We start from the raw sequence: 18,590 nt of genomic DNA, 5'->3' as shown, positions 1-18,590 counted from the left end.
GTAAAAGGCAAACATAGCATTTATTTTGTCTGCAAATGCTCTTCAATATTTATCATTTGATGAATGATTGTGTGTCTGTTTCTTTTATTTTTGAAATGAACTACAATATGAATAGGTAATAAATTAGAGGAAACCAGGAAGGTGTGTATATACAGTGCATCCGGAAAGTATTCACAGCGCTTCACTTTTCCCACATTTTGTTATTTTACAGCCATATTCCAAAATTCCTCAAAATTCTACACACAACACCCCATAATGACAGCATGAAAGAATTTTTTTTTTTGCAAATTTATTAAAAATAAAAAAATCACATGTACATAAATATTCACAGCCTTTGCTCAATATTTTGATGCACCTTTGGCAGCAATTACAGCCTCAAGTCTTTTTGAATATGATGCCACAAGCTTGGCACACCTATCTTTGGGCAGTTTCGCCCATTCCTCTTTGCAGCACCTCTCAAGCTCCATCAGGTTGGATGGGGAGCGTCGGTGCACAGCCATTTTCAGATCTCTCCAGAGATGTTCAATCGGATTCAAGTCTGGGCTCTGGCTGAGCCACTCAAGGACATTCACAGAGTTGTCCTGAAGCCACTCCTTTGATATCTTGGCTGTGTGCTTAGGGTCGTTGTCCTGCTGAAAGATGAACCGTCGCCCCAGTCTGAGGTCAAGAGCGCTCTGGAGCAGGTTTTCATCCAGGATGTCTCTGTACATTGCTGCATTCATCTTTCTCTCAATCCTGACTAGTCCCCCAGTTCCTGCTGCTGAAAAACATCCCCACAGCATGATGCTGCCACCACCATGCTTCACTGTAGGGATGGTATTGGCCAGGTGATGAGCGGTGCCTGGTTTCCTCCAAACATGACGCCTGGCATTCACGCCAAAGAGTTCAATCTTTGTCTCATCAGACCAGAGGATTTTGTTTCTCCTGGTCTGAGAGATCTTCAGGTGCCTTTTGGCAAACTCCAGGCGGGCTGCCATGTGCCTTTTACTAAGGAGTGGCTTCCGTCTGGCCACTCTACCATACAGGCCTGATTGGTGGATTGCTGCAGAGATGGTTGTCCTTCTGGAAGGTTCTCCTCTCTCCACAGAGGAACGCTGGAGCTCTGACAGAGTGACCATCGGGTTCTTGGTCATCTCCCTGACTAAGGCCCTTCTCCCCCGATTGTTCAGTTTAGACGGGCGGCCAGCTCTAGGAAGAGTCCTGGTGGTTCCAAACTTTTACGGATGATAGAGGCCACTGTGCTCATTGTGACCTTCAAAGCAACAGAAATTTTTCTGTACCATTCCCCAGATTTGTACCTCGAGACAATCCTGTCTCGGAGGTCTACAGACAATTCCTTTGACTTCATGCTTGGTTTGTGCTCCGACATGCACTGTCAACTGTGGGACCTAGACAGGTGTGTGCCTTTCCAAATCATGTCCAATCAACTGAATTTACCACAGGTGGACTCCAATTAAGCTGTAGAAACATCTCAAGGTTGATCAATGGAAACAGGATGCTCAATGCTTCATGGCAAAGGCTGTGAATACTTATGTACATGTGATTTCTTAGTTTTTTATTTTTAATAAATTTGCTAAAATCTAAAAAAAATGAATTTAATCAATTTTGGAATAAGGCTGTAACATAACAAAATGTGGAAAAAGTGAAGTGCTGTGAATACTTTCCGGATGCACTGTATGGAAGAGGCTGCACTTCTCTTTTTGAAAGTCAGTCAACAAATGATTTGTTAACATTTCGCAGCAAGGTACTCAGCAAATATTTATAAAGTAGCCAAACACTTGGATTTAATCAAATAGCAAAGCAGAATACTTATCAGAATTGTTGAAGTGAAGAATTGACCTGTTATTGTCGTTATTTAGTTATGTAAGTTATTCAGCTCAAGTGGGATATGCTTGATTTTAAAAAAATGTATCTAAATGTATTAAAGCTGGTGTCTTGTATCTAAATGTATTAAAGCTGGTGTCTTCAGATAAGCTATCGCACAATGGCATTTGAAATAAAATTTATGTTAAAATCATTATAAAAACAGCAAATACTGTTCTACAAATATTAGATATTTAGCTTTCAAAACAAGTTCAGGTCATCTATCGGCTAAATGTTCTGATGCGCTTAACTAAAATGTTTCCACATTCACTTCTTTCTTCCAGGAAAGCCTAAAGGAGCTTTGTTGGTTGCCCAATAAGTCATGCTCTGTTATTTCTACATGTGAAACTCCTGTAAGGGGGTGGGACAATGTTGAAACTGAAAATGCCTTTGTGAAAAGATACTGTATTATTCTTCAAAGCTGTCAAGACATTTCATATGTTTACTTGAGAAGTATTGGTTTTGCCAAGTCACAGAACCTTTGGAGACTATACTCATGCAAATTGAGATGAACTATTAGGTGAACTAAGTGAACTATTGGTTTGTGTCAACAATGTTATCTGTTGCAAATTGTCAGGCAAAAATGAAAAAAGCCAAGTGAAGCATAACCTTTAAACAAAGATCAAACATTGCATTAAAATCCTGTGGTATCTCCTCTGATGTTCTAACAGTTTGCTGGTAACTTTATATTCTCCAAATATGGGAAATTCAAGAGGTGAATCGTAATCATTAATATATATTAATTATTAATAAGGATTATTAATAATGAATCCAATTATATTAGTAATTACATTGTTCAAGACTGAGAGGGTTCATAGATCAAGTGGTTACTTCACTCCTCAGCATGAAGAGAACAAGATGCTGTATGACAATTTTGTTAGATCAAACACAAACAGACTAACCCTGGTGAATAGTGTCTAAGTCGGTCTTGTGTTGTACATTTGACAGAATTGTTATAATGGCTGCAACACATTCTAAAGTGAATAATCCACTGTGATAAAGTGTTAAATGGAAATGCATGACATTAAATGTTTCAAAATATAACATAGTTGATGAATATTAAATAACATCCACTGGCAATTGTTGTGAGGGTATTATGATTACAGAAGAAAATGTAATACTACACTTCCCATCAACCCCACAAACAGTATTACGTCATAATATAACCTGCCCAATGCAATCTTCGAAAGCTACAGCCAGAGTGTTGTGATTGGAGTAGATTTACATTCGGTCTACCGTCTGAATCCCGTGTTTGAAGACAAAAACGTCTGTGTTGTGGAATGATTACTACAGTACGAGACCGCAAGTCACCGACTCTCTGTATATCTGTCTTCTGGGGAAACAATCACATCAGCAACCAGTTTTCAGAAAGGGATAAAATGTTGTTACACATCTCTCTTTGAAAGTGAACAAGCGATTTGTTGACATTTCGCTGCAAGACACTTTCGTAAACATTTCTTCAAGCAGTCAGTCGCTCGGATTTGTACAAATGGCAAAGCGAAGTACTTTATTTATCAGAATTGTTGAAGCGAAGAATTTACCTGTTAAAGACATGTGAGTATCCACATAATTCCTTTTATTTGAAAGTAATTTAGCTGAAGTGCGCGGTTTGATTTTGTTCTTTAATTCATTATCTTGTTGATCTTGTATCTTGAAGCTATAGAGCAGCTATCATGTAGTGCCATTTGAAATAAAATACATCACGCTTGTCTTGCTTAAAATCATTGGTATAAGTCCACTGAAAGTGGGCCATTTTTAATTGTACAGTAGCTATTGTAACTGAGGAACAGCATCTTCGTATTCCATTAGATAAAACGGATTGATATGATCATAGTCAAATAGCCTTCTAGGCAAAGATATATGAGTTAACAGAGTATGCAGCACATTGTAATGTAATGCATCGCACAAAGGAAGACAAATACAACATTAGCTTTTAAAAGCCGAGTATAACATTTTCAGGAAACTTTAAAAATAAAATGGCATTGAATTTTGTTTTGATTTTCATGTCAGCAGGGTTTTTGCCACTATTATTAGGTTGAGACAATGAGACAGAATATAAAAGGCCAATATCTGGATCATTGGTAATGTGTCACAAATAAAAAATAAAATAAAATAAGAAAATTCAATCATTTGAAACAATGGAATAATAGAATAAGTCATGAAAATGGAAATTTGTACAGTTGGAAGTTCATAAGTGGAACTTTCTTTGGGAGATTATGTTTTGTAGACCAGCTCATTGCATTCCTGTTGTGCAGGAGAAAAAGAGGGTGTGCAAAATAAACCTAAGCTTTGTGAGAAAGAAGAACAGTTAACAGTTTAAAGCTATTGAATATGTACCAGCTACCACAAAGACACGATGAAAGGAACTGCAGTGCAAGAAATGTCTACAGTCCTTCATCACTGGATGAGCAAAAGGCAGACAGAAAAATGTATCATAGTCTTCGTAGTGAGAAATGATGAATATCTGAAAAAAGAATGCAAATAAACAAATATATAGGGGTTTGTTTTATACCTGTTACTTAAGGAAATGGCCAGGATGCAGTCAAAGAAAGCAGTTTAGAGAAGAATAGGGAATTGCGTCTAGTATCCAGCAAAGGGCTTTATTCTGTTTATGCGAAGGTAGCAAAGTAGGAGACACAGAGATGGAGATGTCACAGAGTAGGATGAAGGAGGTAGCAGCAATATGCACTCGGTTATGGGAAGTTTAAAGTGGTGTGATAGCATTCAGGGGGAGACAGCCCATCATGCTTAGGAAGGAATGGCAGGGTTATCTTGATCATCAGGGTTGAAGAGGTAGGAGCAACCACAGGAATCAATCAGGAGATCCAGAGAGCAGGTGTACAGAAACAAAACATTAGACATAAATGAAAGTGTTGGTGTGCAGGTGATCAGAGCTGGGGTCATTTCAATTTAAATTTAAATAATGATTTCTTTTCAATTAATTTCTTGATGTACTGAATGGAGATGGAATTGATCTCAACTCTTGTGATGATATTTGCTATAGGTGTACGGAATAAGTGTAATTGTAGTCCCACCCCCCATTTTTTGGGAAAATAATCAACATTTTGGTCAGATAAAATAAAAAGCCAATACTTGAAATGGGTCCATTACCGTACTAAGAAGATTGAATAATGAAAGAAATCCATCTTTTGATTGATTGATGTTGATATGCAGGACAATAGCAGAAACTGCAAATGCCAGCCAAACCAAATCACATTAATCTTGGGTATGTACAAGGAATATGTCAAATGAAAGATGAATTGTTTAGGCTTGACATTATTTGTAATATGTGCCACATAAGTTCATTTCATTTGCTTCATTTTGAATTGGTGATAATACCATTTGTGTACTTCTTCTACAGAGCCAATATTGGATTGTGATTCTGGTGGCTATCAAGGTAGCCATTTTTAGTTCAGGCGATACAGATGAATATTTTTCGGATTTCAGCAGGCATATTTCAAAGCAAGATATATCTGTATTTTCTTCACTAATACTAGTATTGGTAGTTGTACCAATACTGAATTGCTTTTCGTCTGATCCGGCCAAAAATAGTACTAGGTAGGCAGGTACATTTACAGCTGTTGAGGTTATACTTTCTTCCAGCTATGCTCATGTGTATGGCAATAGGGCTTTACCAGGGCATAGCGTAGAGTTTGTTCTGACACTGCTTACATAGCGCATTGTCAGATGAAAGCCAGGTGCTTCCTTACAGTACCAGTGGAACTTGGTGTCATGTCTGTTTAGCTAACACTGCCCAAACCTTTTGTAAAAAGCATACTGGTAACTATGTGTGTGAAGTAACACAGAGACACCCACCCACACACACACTCACACACAATTTCAATATTTCAATATTTCCTCTGTTGCTGTACACTCACCAATAAAAGTATGAAAAGTGCCTAAAACGTATACTTGTCACTGGGGCGGTACCCTATAGGTACATAACATTGTACCCCTAGCCAGCAATATAATAATTCATTTGTTCCTTTGTTGCTTGGGAAACATATGCATTTGCATGCAAAGAGAACACTACTGTACTTTCAGGGTGCATTTGGGAAAATTCCCATTAATCTTATTAGTGTTATGCTATTATTGTTTATTCAGTAGGTTAGCCGTATATAAAATATGTGTCGTTTACGTTTACACACATAAAAAGCTAATATAGAGCACGTTAACAATGCGGTCAAGGCAATATACATATTTACTAGGATTTGTCTGTAAATACGAGTGTGAACAATGACCGCTAATAGCATTCCTTGTGTCACACCTATAGCCTGGGATACGAGCACGTAGCTAATTTTCATTTAACAGCAGTTTTTTTAATAGGCCCCATTGTGGTAGCGAACAAACTGTAAGCCTTCTTGGAAATTATTTTAATTCGCCCAGATGTGAATTGCGCATAGTAGGAGCGAAATTCGCAATAATCGTGGAAACGTAACTGGCTGAATAGGGCAAAATATTCTTCTGGTGTGACTCATAAGTTGCCGCTATCGCTGTGTTGCAGGTGGCGCGCGAAAGAAGACGTGGTTAAACTGACAAATGCACCGCGGTATTTGATGTTGCACCTGATTCCCGCAGAAGCAGGAGTTCACATTACAGCAATAACGATAGCGAGAAATGAATCACCAGAGGTCTCATTTGGTAGTTTAAATAACTGTTGATAAACGGCTCTAGTGGCTTCTCAATAAGTCAGCAATGTATTGATAGGACGTTCCATTCCATATCATAGTTCCCTCTCATTCCTCTTTATTTTTGAATGATCTGTTTTTTGTATAATCATTTGCAGAAAGATTCAAGCCACTTGTACTCACTGTGTCATATAGGTGAACAGAATTTGTATTACTTGACAAAATATGTCTTTGTAATTGTCTCCAATAGGCTATACATCACCCGAAGTATAGGGAGAGTGAAATGTGAGTGGGCCTTGGGAAAATGCACTTGATATGAGTGTAGACCTTAAAAAATACAGGTTCCAATGAGCTTGCATAATGAAAATTCAACAGTATTATAATTTAGTGTTAATTGGAGCTTGAAATCAGTTAGTAGTTTTCTGGAAAAGGCTTTTTTAAATCTAAACTCCTATGAAAGTACCATTTCTGCTGCCTTTCTTTCGTTGTCATTGGCTGTCTTCTGCAAACGTCTCGACTCATATTCCCAAATAACACTTCACTTTTTGTATTTACGTCAATGCTTCTATCTAAAAAAGCAAAACAAAACAAAAAAATGAACCCTTTTCCCTGTGTATATCACAGGTCTTGAACTGTTTGCTTACCTTGTGAAACATGTTTCTATAAATCGCTTTGGCTGAAAGTGTCTGCTAAATGACTAATTTGTAATTGTAAACTGGAAGTGTTTGGTTGAACAAACCATGCATGTACCTATTTCCTTCTAAAGCTGATTTTATAAATGTGTGTTTTGCTAAAACAAACCAGCTATGTACCCTTTCAGCAAAGCCCCAGATGTTAAAAGGAAGTACAGATAAGAAAATCATTACTGCTCTGATGGTGAATACTGCTAAAGCCTTTACACACCAATGCTATAGCCATTGAAGAGTGACATCAATCAATTCATGGGGACTAATCACTTTTCTGTTGTTTGTACAGTTGTAAAGTCTGATGCAAGGCTGTTAAAATGGAAACATTGCAGTGCATTGTGAACAACAGATTTAAGGATGATAGTTCAGAAGGCAGCGTGATGCACTAGATATTTCTCAATTAATCTGGAATTCAGATGACTTAAGCATTTTTAATGTTATGTTTTAAATTATGAGCCTAATTGTTTGAATGTTTGTATTGGATATGCTGTACAGGGCCCCTAAAAATGCACATTTTGCAATAGTTGAAGCTATATATTTTTTGGAACATCTGCCATGAATAATGAAGCCACTCTATGTCCGTTTACAATACTGTGAATACTCCATACTGTATGTTTGGTCACAGTTATTAGTACAAACAGATTATTACAGACATGCTCTTTTAACCTTAACCTTTCTCTCAGAATCTATCCTGAGACAGTTAAGACAGTTTTTACCCTGTGGCTTCTTACACAATCCTGCTCATACCACTTTCTAGATCTAGATGTACTGTAACACTGGAATTCAAAGAGGAAACGTGTGTTCGCATTGTATCCCTGGGCAAGGTACTTGACCAGAACTGCTTCCTTATAATACCTAGCTGTATAAATGGATTATATGTGAAAATTCTAAGTTGCCACTGATAAGTGCATTGAATAAGTGAATCAATTTTCTTGTGTAATAATGTGAAAAATGTCCTACTGAGATCTCCCGGCATACGATGATGGTGCATTATGCATTATGGAATGCGCCGCTTGGTAACAAGCCATGCAGCCGAGCATTAATGCAGGAGTCATGCCGGGGATGGGTGGGTGCTGGGCTTTATCAAGGCAGAGGGGCACAGCCATTAGCCTGTTGGCGGAGGTGGTGAGTGAACGAGATGGGGACCTCACCAGGCCCTGAGGATCAATGGCCCAGCTTGAAAGAGAAGTCCTGGCATCGGTGGGCAGCCTGCCGGTACCCGGGGGCCGGTCTTTTGAACTGTCTGCCCGCAAAGGCTTATCCTGAGATACTCTTACGTACGGGCTGCCCTTTGACACACCAAAGGCCGTGAGCTTCACCGCTGCGCCGGCTGGTCGCTGACTCCCCTGCATATTTGATTAAAGGGAAAAGCTGAGTAAATATACGCAGGCAGAAAACACCTGGATTCCACGTCAGGTTTTCACAGGAGGTCGTTTGTCACGTAGGTGTCTTGTTTGAGCAGTGTCGTACTCACAGAAGGGAGGAAGGCCACGTCATTGCCAACAAGTCCAACCAGTTTGGCGCTTTCGAGCAGAAGTTTTGAGATGGCTGACTCATAGTTGATGTTGCAGTTTTATCACAGGCGCACATCTACGGCTCTTTGATTGGGTTGAGGTTAGCTCTTAAACCCATCCTCAGTTCACTGGCTCTAGTCAGGATCTGTTGGCATGACAGTGACCCTTGACCTTGGAATTATAAGCTTCTATCTGGGTTTTGTGTGGTTTTGAGATATTGAGCTTCAAAGCTACCAAAGTGAATGGGCTCCAAGCAGATACAACCTTTTACATTTAGCATTTTTTCATACTTTTAAACAATATTTTTGTGTAAAACTTCACATATATATTTAGTGCCTTATAAACAACATATTTATGACACCAACTAAAAAATGTCAGTTAGAGCCTTATAATTCTCATGTCTAGACACCTTGAGCTTGAGCTGTGTTGTTATCACATAACAGAGATGGTTTATGATACCTTTTTTGCAGCACCGGGAGCAGTGACCCATACTGCATTGTAAGGATTGACAATGAGGCCATCATCAGGTATGCATGTAGTGTTTTGGTTACGTTTAAACAATGTTCCTGCAGAATTAAGCCTCAGTTCCACCCTGCTCTGTTTTCAGTAAGGAGATTATCATAAATGAAAATGATGATTAATTACATTAGATGAGAGTTGTGTATGGTCCCAACTCTAATTTGTTCAGCAGTTTGTTTATAGAGCATTATGCAAATCCATCTGGATGTGAATTTGGACAAAACCGAGTATATTAATGCAAAGTTTAATCTTGAAATTAATTTGTCTGCTACTGCTGTTTCAAGCATTCTATCAGAAGTTCAAACTGATAGCAAAGTGGTGGTCGGCTCATTTTAATTCAAATCGGTGTTATCAGGGGGATTAACCATCAGCTGTGCTCTCTGTCAAGGGTTGTGCTCTGAGTAGGATAGTGTACAAATTCAGATCCTGCAGTTGCATTTTGAACAAGCAAAGCTGTTAGGAGAAGCCATATTCTGTTTAATGGTTAGCAGTGTGACCTCTATCACAGACGCTGATGTTGGGGGAGGTTTTAAAGCCAAAAAGATTAATATTTCCTCCTCCGCATTCAACCTCCATCTCAGCCAGCGACATTATATAATGGCTGAGATGTAGAAAATGAAGAGCATAGCTCTGGAGGTTGGAAAGCTTTTTTTATAGTAGTTCAGCAGGCATAGTTCTGCAGATATAATTCTTTTTCTGCAGAAACATTGGTGTGCCACACTTGTTAATAATTGTCAGCAGTGAGGTTGGGAAACAGCCGCTTTTGTGAATATTTATGACACACAATTGGAGGTATAGAGGACCGTGAATTTTCAGTTTTATTTTTTGGAAAACACCACCAACCCATTAAAGTAATATCCATAACATAAAATGTTATTTCCTTTTCAAAATACCATCTTCATTTATTATTATACTTTCTATGTGAAAAATGCACATTGATATAGGGCATTTTCGAATTGGCTGAAGTTCATCAAGCTGCACCAGTTGAAGGTACAAAGCTTGTTTGGTTTCACGCCTAACTGCTCTTGGGGTCTCCTGCTTTGCTCTTCTTCCTCCTCCTCCTCTTCCTAGGACAGCAACGATTTGGAAGACACTGTCACCGTTCTGGGGCGAGGAATACAACGTTCACCTTCCCCCATCTTTTCACACCGTTTGCTTCCACGTTCTGGACGAGGATTCTCTGAGGTGCCACAAAACACACAGCATTCCTTGTTTTGGATAGGCTACTGTACATGTGTAAAACATTTTTTTATCACATTAGCATCTCCCCTTTTCAGCTTTCGCAGACATTGCAGTTTATTTTCCTGTGTTATGATGGACTACTTGCAAATATGAATACATAAGACAAGGGAGATTAACCTCTCTCAGATAGTAATGTTATTATGCTGCTCTTTAGTTATTAGTGAGTTGGACATTTCAACATTATTTTTGTATGTAATTTAAAAACAAAAAATTACTATGGTAAAATTATTAGTGAATGAATGCATTTGTCTTGTTATATTATTGTTTGTCACCAAAGCAATTCACCTACATACAGTATAGGTCCCACCTACATATGCATTTAGTTACATAATAAATTAAATCACTGAAACTGGTCACATGTATGCTGATTTGTCCATGGCTTCCTTGATCAAAGTAGTTTTAATGGCCATAAAATTGTCATCTTTACCTCAATTTACAATCAATGCCTATATTATGCTCCAATTTCATTTTCCTGTAGTGATTTAATACAAAAATGACTAGTTTTGAATACAAAAAAAAAAGAAATGGTTTAGAGGATGGAGTACTTATAAAACTGCAGTAAGGCTCCAAAGCAAAATTCTGTATGTAGGTGGTGCTTCAGGGAAATGTAGACTGACACTACAACTTTAATCTGTGAAAACTCCGGCAAACCCTCAGTTTTATACCTTGTAGGGCACTGAAGGCTGTGCACTGAATTTCCCTAACCGATAGCTTGTCCTTCTAGTCGAGATGATGTCATCGGAAAGGTGTCCATTTCCAAGGAGGCTCTGACCGCCAAACCGCAAGGTGAGAATCTTCCTCTCGCGAGGAATCCAATGACTTGGGTGACTGGGAGAAGCCCAGAGGATGGACGTTATTGAATGAGATCATTATGTGGGGCCAGCTGCCTATTGATCTGAGGATGCTGGGAAGCTGGCACTGCTATACCGGCGGTGAATCATCACACGGCTTAGCGCACACACTTTCACACAAATGAAAGACACACACCAGTCAGAGCTCTTATGAAGATTTTTTTCTTTATCACGGTAGTGGAGGTTAGCTGTTGAGTTTACTTGTGACTCTCAAGGACTCTTCAGATGGTTCCCATCAGCCCTTGCTCCAGCCTCTGCATTCATTATTCAGTTCTTATGCAGCCTAATCATTTCAGACAGTCTCTGTCTGCAATCATTTTCACTCAGTGCCCCTAAGTGTCGGGCTCCCTGTGTCTCGCTGATAGATGAGTCTACTCCCACCGAGAGCTTGCTAACTGCTGCTTTTCCTAGGTGCCCCAAATGGCAGCACCTTGTGTTCGGGAAGAGGGTGAGTCACTGGGACAGAGCCTAATGACTGTCATGCATCAGGGTATACAAGGAGGTTGAGTCACGAAGCGCAGCAGGGAAGTCCATTATTGTGACACCGGGGAGAGTGGGGAGAGCCTTACCAAAGGACACCCCCTGCCAGTGCGTGCACATACACACACACACACACACACATGCTCACACACACACACACACACACACACGCATGCTCGCACACACCCTCACACACACACACACACATGCATGCTCACACACACACACACACGCATGCTCGCACACACACACACATATGCTCACACACACATACACACACACACATGCTCACACACACACACATGCATGCTCACACACACACACACACACACCCTCACACACACATGCATGCTCACACACACACACGCTCACACACACCCTCACACACACACACACACACATGCATGCTCACACACACACACACACACACACACACACACACACACGCATGCTCTAGCATACACACACACGCATGCTCACACACACACACCCTCACACACACATGCCTGCTCACACACACACACACGCATGCTCACACACACCCTCACACACACACACACACACAGGCATGCTCACACACACACACACACGCATGCTCTAACATACACACACGCATGCTCACACACACACACCCTCACACACACATGCCTGCTCACACACACACAAACACACACGCATGCTCACACACACACTCACATACACACACATACACTCACACATTGAAACACTTGATAAAGTCCCCTTGGGCTGAGACACCATTCTTGTCTATATTATCTAAATTTTCTCATGGAGTGTGCTTATAAGGGAGGTTGTGACTACGCTACCAAATAGCAAGGTACAGACGGATGTGGGCTATTATGTGAACCCATAGCTTTGTGAACCTTGTTCCTTATGGAATGGGCATTCATAACCTTTTTTGAAATCTTTGAATAACATTAAATATATGAATTGAAACATACTTTTTTTTAAAGAAAAGGGACTTATAACCTTCAAATTGTTTGATTATCAAACATGCTCCTGTTGGCTGTTCTCTATGGTAACCCGAATTGCCTTAGAAAACATTCAGTTTCTTAACATTAGAAAATGTTGGTATAAATGGTTTTTCAAAGAAGTCAGGGAGACTACGGCAAGGATGTTTTATTTATCAAAAGATTATGTGGTATAATTTTGAAATCCAAATATATCAGCTGTGAATTGCCCAGCTGGACAGTTCCCTATTTTAGAGTCTGTGAATCTTGCTGCAGGGGGGTCAAATGAAGGACGGGATTTTTTTTGGCTCAACTTGAACGTGTGGTTCTGTGGGCATGGGACCTTGGGATTTGACATTCGGAGGGTCAAGCTTGTCTGTACGGTATAAACAAGGCACTCAAAGATTGGAACTGGGGTATGGATGGCCAAGCTCTTTTGAAGCAGAGGGACCATGTTTGTAAAGGTTATCTCTCAGTGTGTGAGGGGCTGGCTACGTTTGAACATGTCTATTCAGGGGACCTTTGACTTATGAAGACTACCGTCTAATTTTGATCCACAAAAAGTGTTTCTTCCTATAGTCCAAATGCTCAAATGGTTTCATTGGAGCCATTCCGCTGAAATGTGAGCTTCTGTCTCTTGGCCAAATCCCAGTGTAGACTTGCAAAATGAAACTCATTCTGCCTTTTTAAAGGTGATTCTGATAAGAGTGGTCATGTTGTTGAGAGGATCTCTATTTCATGATTTCTGAAATTACTCATATAAGTCATCCTAAGGTTTCAGAATCCAAAGCATAATTTGCTTTGGCATTGAAATGTGTTTTCTTGTTTTCTTCGGTAATTGGTTAACAGAGAAACTGTGAAATGTATCTTGAGAGAAGGTGACAGCAGATAGCATTTGCCTCTGTTTAGATTGGAGGGGTGTTCTGGGAAACATTTTTTTTATGTTTTGGTTTTGTTTGTGAAAGACACATTCAGAAGAAGTGTAGGTCTGACTCAAAAAAATAGGAAGAAGATGAAAATGTTGATCATCACATTTGTTCAGGGGAATAATGTGGCATCTGGTTATATTTAGGCAGCTCAACATCCCATGGAATTAGCACAGGCCATTGACCGCAGTCTGTGTTTGTCCGTAACTGCTAGCTCATAAAAGGCGGTTTCCATCTAACTTTGTGGAAAAGGCTGTTCAGAATATTTTTGTTGTCACACTCAACAGTCTAATAAAATGTAATGGGCCTCGAAGAGACCTAACCAAGAATATAAATCAACGGAAAAACTACTTTCTCCAGTCAAGTGTTCCACAAAGATAAAGAAGTACTGAACTGGAACATCTTTTTCAGGATGGATCTATTTTCCATGGCTAATGTTCTCAGTAAAATAGCCAAAAAAGAAGAGAGAGAGAGAGGCTAAGCTTCAGCCACACTGTGCTAATTTGACCAAAAATAAAAAGTAATGCAGATTCTTGGGAAAAGCAACATTAACTTTTTCTTTGTATTTTATTTATTGGCAGTTGGTTTGTAACTGTAAATAGTAACCACTCTTAAAAACCTTATTTACAGTTGCTGCTGAATGTAGAGAAAAGTACTTATGTGCCAGAGAGAGTGCAATACAGCAGGAAGTTCAGTAATAAAGTACAAACATGCATGACATTTCTGATGTGCTTTTGCATTAGCTGATGCATCTTTGCTTTGACATCACATTAGTAAGCCGCTCAAAGCTGGTGCATTGTGATATAACTCCACTTAGTCACATGAAACATTCTATATGTCCATAAAAATGATCACAGATTATATTATGTCTTTTCATGCTTTTATGATGATGCAGTAACTGACACAGGGAAAATGGATTATGCATTAATTATATTATACAGTATATTAATTATAGTCTCATAATATATACATTTTAAATGTAGGTATACATTTTAGTTATACAGACTTTAAGTATGAATACTGCGATGGGCACATAACCTCAAGCCTTTATCACACACGCTCCAAGCACAGTGGCAATCAGTGCTATCCTGTTTTCCTCTGCCTCCACATTAGTCTTGTTCTCTTTGGCAGGATTTCCTTCAAGCCAAAAGGCATTGTTTAGAAGGTGCGCTCTCCTGTCTACAGTCATTATTTTGCCTGACAGTGTTTGTGCAGTCTCTGTACACGTGCCTCTGTGCCTGTGCGTCTTCCTAGGTATAGATGGGTGGGTGAACCTGACGGAAATCGACCCAGATGAGGAAGTGCAAGGGGAGATCCACCTCCAGATCTCGGTGCAAGGGGACGGAGACGTCCCCAGAGCTCTGCGATGCCGCGTCTTCGAGGCCAGGTGAGGGACTCTGCCATCCCGGGCAACGCTCATTGCACATACTGAACCCGCAAGAGCCTTTCGTGGGAGTTTTAATGGTTCCAACCGCTGTATTGGATTGATTTTATTTCTTTATTGTTTTTCCATATCTGACACAAAATTTAATGGACGTTTTGTCGAGAGTGAAAATAGTCAAACCATAGAGGAGCAGTAGGTGCACGCTAATGTTGTTACTCTGCGAAGAACCTACTCCAGTCACAAGGCAGGCATCATCTGTGGTGGGTATTAAAGCCCATCTGCTGCAGCATCTGGCCTTATCCAGCTTTCCTCAGGCATTGTGTAACTGCGGGAGCCGGAGAGTATGCGTCAGTGGCCTCCTCCCCGTTCTCCTCACCTTGCCCACAGGGCCCTCTCTCCCACATCTCACACGTGAGCCTGCGTCCCTCCAGGCCGGCTCTGTTTGTAGAGAGGGGCGTGGAGGGGATGCCCGGAGGGGCCTCCAGACACGTCTCTGGCGCAGCGCTCTCCTGCTGCCTTTCCCCCATCGGCCCCCTGGGAAATGTAGTCAGCAAGTGGCGGCGGTGGAGGAAGCGGCCTGGTGTCACAACATTTTTGTCTGAGATCGGCTCCTGAGGAGAGCCTGATAGCGAAAGGCTCATCATGGCTGCTGTGTGTAGAAGAAACCCGAAGAAACACAAAGGCTCTCACTGATTTTTAAATGGCTTTACAATGATAAACAGTACAAATAATAAAATACAATCTATTTGTGTCAAAACGTTGCCTGAACTGCACTTAATTCATGTCTGTTCCACACCTGGGTCAAATATTTATTTCGGATTCAATTACTTTTCTACGAGTGTGTCTGGTGTATTAGAACTTATGAAATACAGAACTCTCATGAAATACAGAACTCTGAAAAACTGCAAACCCCGCTGCCTGGACCCCTTGGTTGGCTCAGTTACAGCAGGCAAGATCAATCAAGCACAGAAAAGTATTTGAATCCAAAACAATTACATATTTGACCCAGGTCTGGTCTGCCTTGGCTGTACTTTTTGTCTCTGACTCACTTGCATGCCTTTTGTTGATACGTCATACAGAGACCTGGCCAAAAAGGACCGCAATGGAGCATCGGACCCCTTTGTTAGAGTACGCTACAACGGCAAAACTCACGAGACTGCGGTAAGGCAGTTGGCTCTTATGCGGCTGTAAATATCATGTAAACGTTGCTGTGGTGATTTCGTGGGTTAGTTTTATTATTTTGAAAAAGTGTTTGGTGCTATACAAGCATGAATGGGGAAGGGCAGGACCTGTTGTCTGATTAATTTCATGTTACTTGCGTTGGTAAACAGACAGGGTGGGACAAGAAAAGTGCATGTCAATTTCATCTAAAAAACAACATCCAGTTTGTCTCTCTACTACTGAACAACAGTAAAAGCTGGGAAAATTTAGCTAATGGAAGGTTTCATTGTAGGTTGCGTTGTTCAGTATTAAACGCAGGCGGAGACAGAGCTTTCCTTTGCTGTCTCAATGAAATACATTGCATATCTGATTTGCCAATGACTGCATACCTCTACCATGTGAACAAAGCATAAGTAAGATGTCAGGCAGCCAATCTCAGTCCAGATGCTGAGGCTTCCTATCTGTATGCTATGAATAGGTTGTAAAGAAGTCCTGCTATCCTCGCTGGAATGAAAGCTTTGAGTTTGAACTGGACGAGCTGCCCAATGACACCCCTCTAACCGTGGAGGTTTGGGACTGGGACCTGGTCAGTAAAAATGACTTCCTGGGAAAGGTGAGGAGCACTAGCATATCCTCATCAATCAAGCATAAGAGCTGTATGTGGCTTGTGGAAGCTTCTAGATTCAGAGTGCTCTATTGATCTTGCCTGGTGCAATTCAGCCAACTAAGAGGATCAGAAGGCACGGGTTTGCATGTTTTGAGATTGTTTCAAAGGTTGCAATACACCAGACAAGCTCAGTCAAATGTAGAAAAGTATTTGAATCCAGAATAATTGCATATTTCACCTAGGTTTGGTCCTTGGTGCACTAAAGCCCATGGTCCAGAATTGAATTGAATCTGTGGCTGGTGGAGGTCTACAGGTCGTTCCCCTTTGTCAGTCTGCTGCATGAGAAGTCCTTTGGCTGTGCAGCTCAGCTGGTGGACTGCAGTGTCTACAGAGGAGTCAGCTAGCTACATTCACTTCTGACCATATGTGTCCTGAATTGACAATATTACTGTGATGGTTGGCTCACAAATATGGTTGGCCATTTTAAATTAGTCAAAAGCCAAAAAATGGATAAAAAGTAACCGAAAAATTATAATGAGCAGTTTTGCTGTTTCCTCTTATTCTTTCTTTCTCCTTGAGGCTAACACCATCGGTGAGCCGCAACTCCCCTTTTGTTTTCTTGCACTAATTTCAGACGTGATCTTAGGCAGAGGACTATGTGATGACGTGGGTTTTTTTCCTCTCTGTCAGGTTTTATTCAACATCAACAGACTGCAGTCGGAACGACCGGAAGAGGGCTGGTTCCGCCTGGGCCCAGAGAAACCCAAACACAGCCAGTATGAGTGAGTCATCCCACAATCACCGTCACTGCTCTGGGCGCCACAGAACGTCCCAGTCACTCCTAAGCCTTACATCTTCCCAGTTAATTATAGCATATCATGTTCTGTTCATTATAGCAGACGACAGTATGTGACTGCGCTGAATCATGCCAATGTAGATTCTCCTTTAATTATTATTGTACCAAAAGGATTCATCGACCTGCATGCTTTAAACGAGAAAGCAACGGGGGCAAAGGCAGAGGATTAGAGGGTGTATCTTCTGCTCAGGGACTAGAGAGGCCTGAGAGGGCTGTGGAGGAACAGTGTCCGTCTCACTTCCTGTAGGGCTGTGCCTAGGTCTCTGTGAGTGAGCCCTTCCATGTGCAAACAGGAAGCCACTGCGTAATCCTGCCCTCTGAAATCCATGTTTTTTTTTTTGCCTCCCCCTGCACAAGAGATTGTGCAGTGTGGGCACTTGGGAAATAAGGGGATTAGTGTTGAGTAGTGAGTGAGGAGGAGTGAGGTGGGATTGAAGTGAAGCCCTCTTCCAGCACTTTTTACTGTAGATGCAAAGCACCAGTAGATCCAACCAGCCTGTTGAGATTGCTTAATGGTAAACATGTTAACCACATGTCTAGATTACACCCTTATGCAAAAGGTTTGTAAAATTTACTGTATATGTTGATTAGTATGTTTTAGTAAATGAAATGTATAGAAAACATATTTATTTGTACATGATTATTGCCCCTTTTATATATAGTGACATATTATAAAGGGATTGGGGTCATCATGTGTCTTACATATATATATACACTCAGTGAGCACTTTATTAGATTTATTAAGTCTTCTGCTGCTGTAGCCTATCCACTTACAGTTTTGACACGTTTTGTGTTCAGAGAGGCTCTTCTGCATACCACTGTTGTACTGTCACATTGACCTTCTCCTCTAACCACTCTCATTAACAAGACATTTTTGCCCGCAGAATTGCTGCTCTCATTTTTTT

The 18,590-nt window shown here is 40.6% G+C and overlaps 1 protein-coding gene across 1 annotated transcript in view; it reads left to right on the top strand.

Moving 5' to 3' along the window:
* The first annotated feature begins 3,144 nt into the window (after positions 1 to 3,144).
* Positions 3,145 to 18,590, top strand: part of rasa4 (RAS p21 protein activator 4) — a 30,141-nt gene continuing 14,695 nt past the window's right edge. The window contains exons 1-8 of the mRNA XM_061249955.1: positions 3,145 to 3,417; positions 9,162 to 9,218; positions 10,282 to 10,395; positions 11,177 to 11,238; positions 14,932 to 15,064; positions 16,141 to 16,222; positions 16,701 to 16,835; positions 17,520 to 17,611. Of these exons, the coding sequence (XP_061105939.1) occupies positions 3,353 to 3,417; positions 9,162 to 9,218; positions 10,282 to 10,395; positions 11,177 to 11,238; positions 14,932 to 15,064; positions 16,141 to 16,222; positions 16,701 to 16,835; positions 17,520 to 17,611 (740 nt within the window). The 5' untranslated portion in view covers positions 3,145 to 3,352. The remainder of the gene's footprint in view (positions 3,418 to 9,161; positions 9,219 to 10,281; positions 10,396 to 11,176; positions 11,239 to 14,931; positions 15,065 to 16,140; positions 16,223 to 16,700; positions 16,836 to 17,519; positions 17,612 to 18,590) is intronic.

Source organism: Conger conger, chromosome 7, assembly GCF_963514075.1.
Source record: "Conger conger chromosome 7, fConCon1.1, whole genome shotgun sequence".
Taxonomy (NCBI): Eukaryota; Metazoa; Chordata; class Actinopteri; order Anguilliformes; family Congridae; genus Conger; species Conger conger.
The sequence above is the reverse complement of the archived record's forward strand: the minus strand, read 5'-3'. Positions and strand labels throughout refer to the sequence as shown.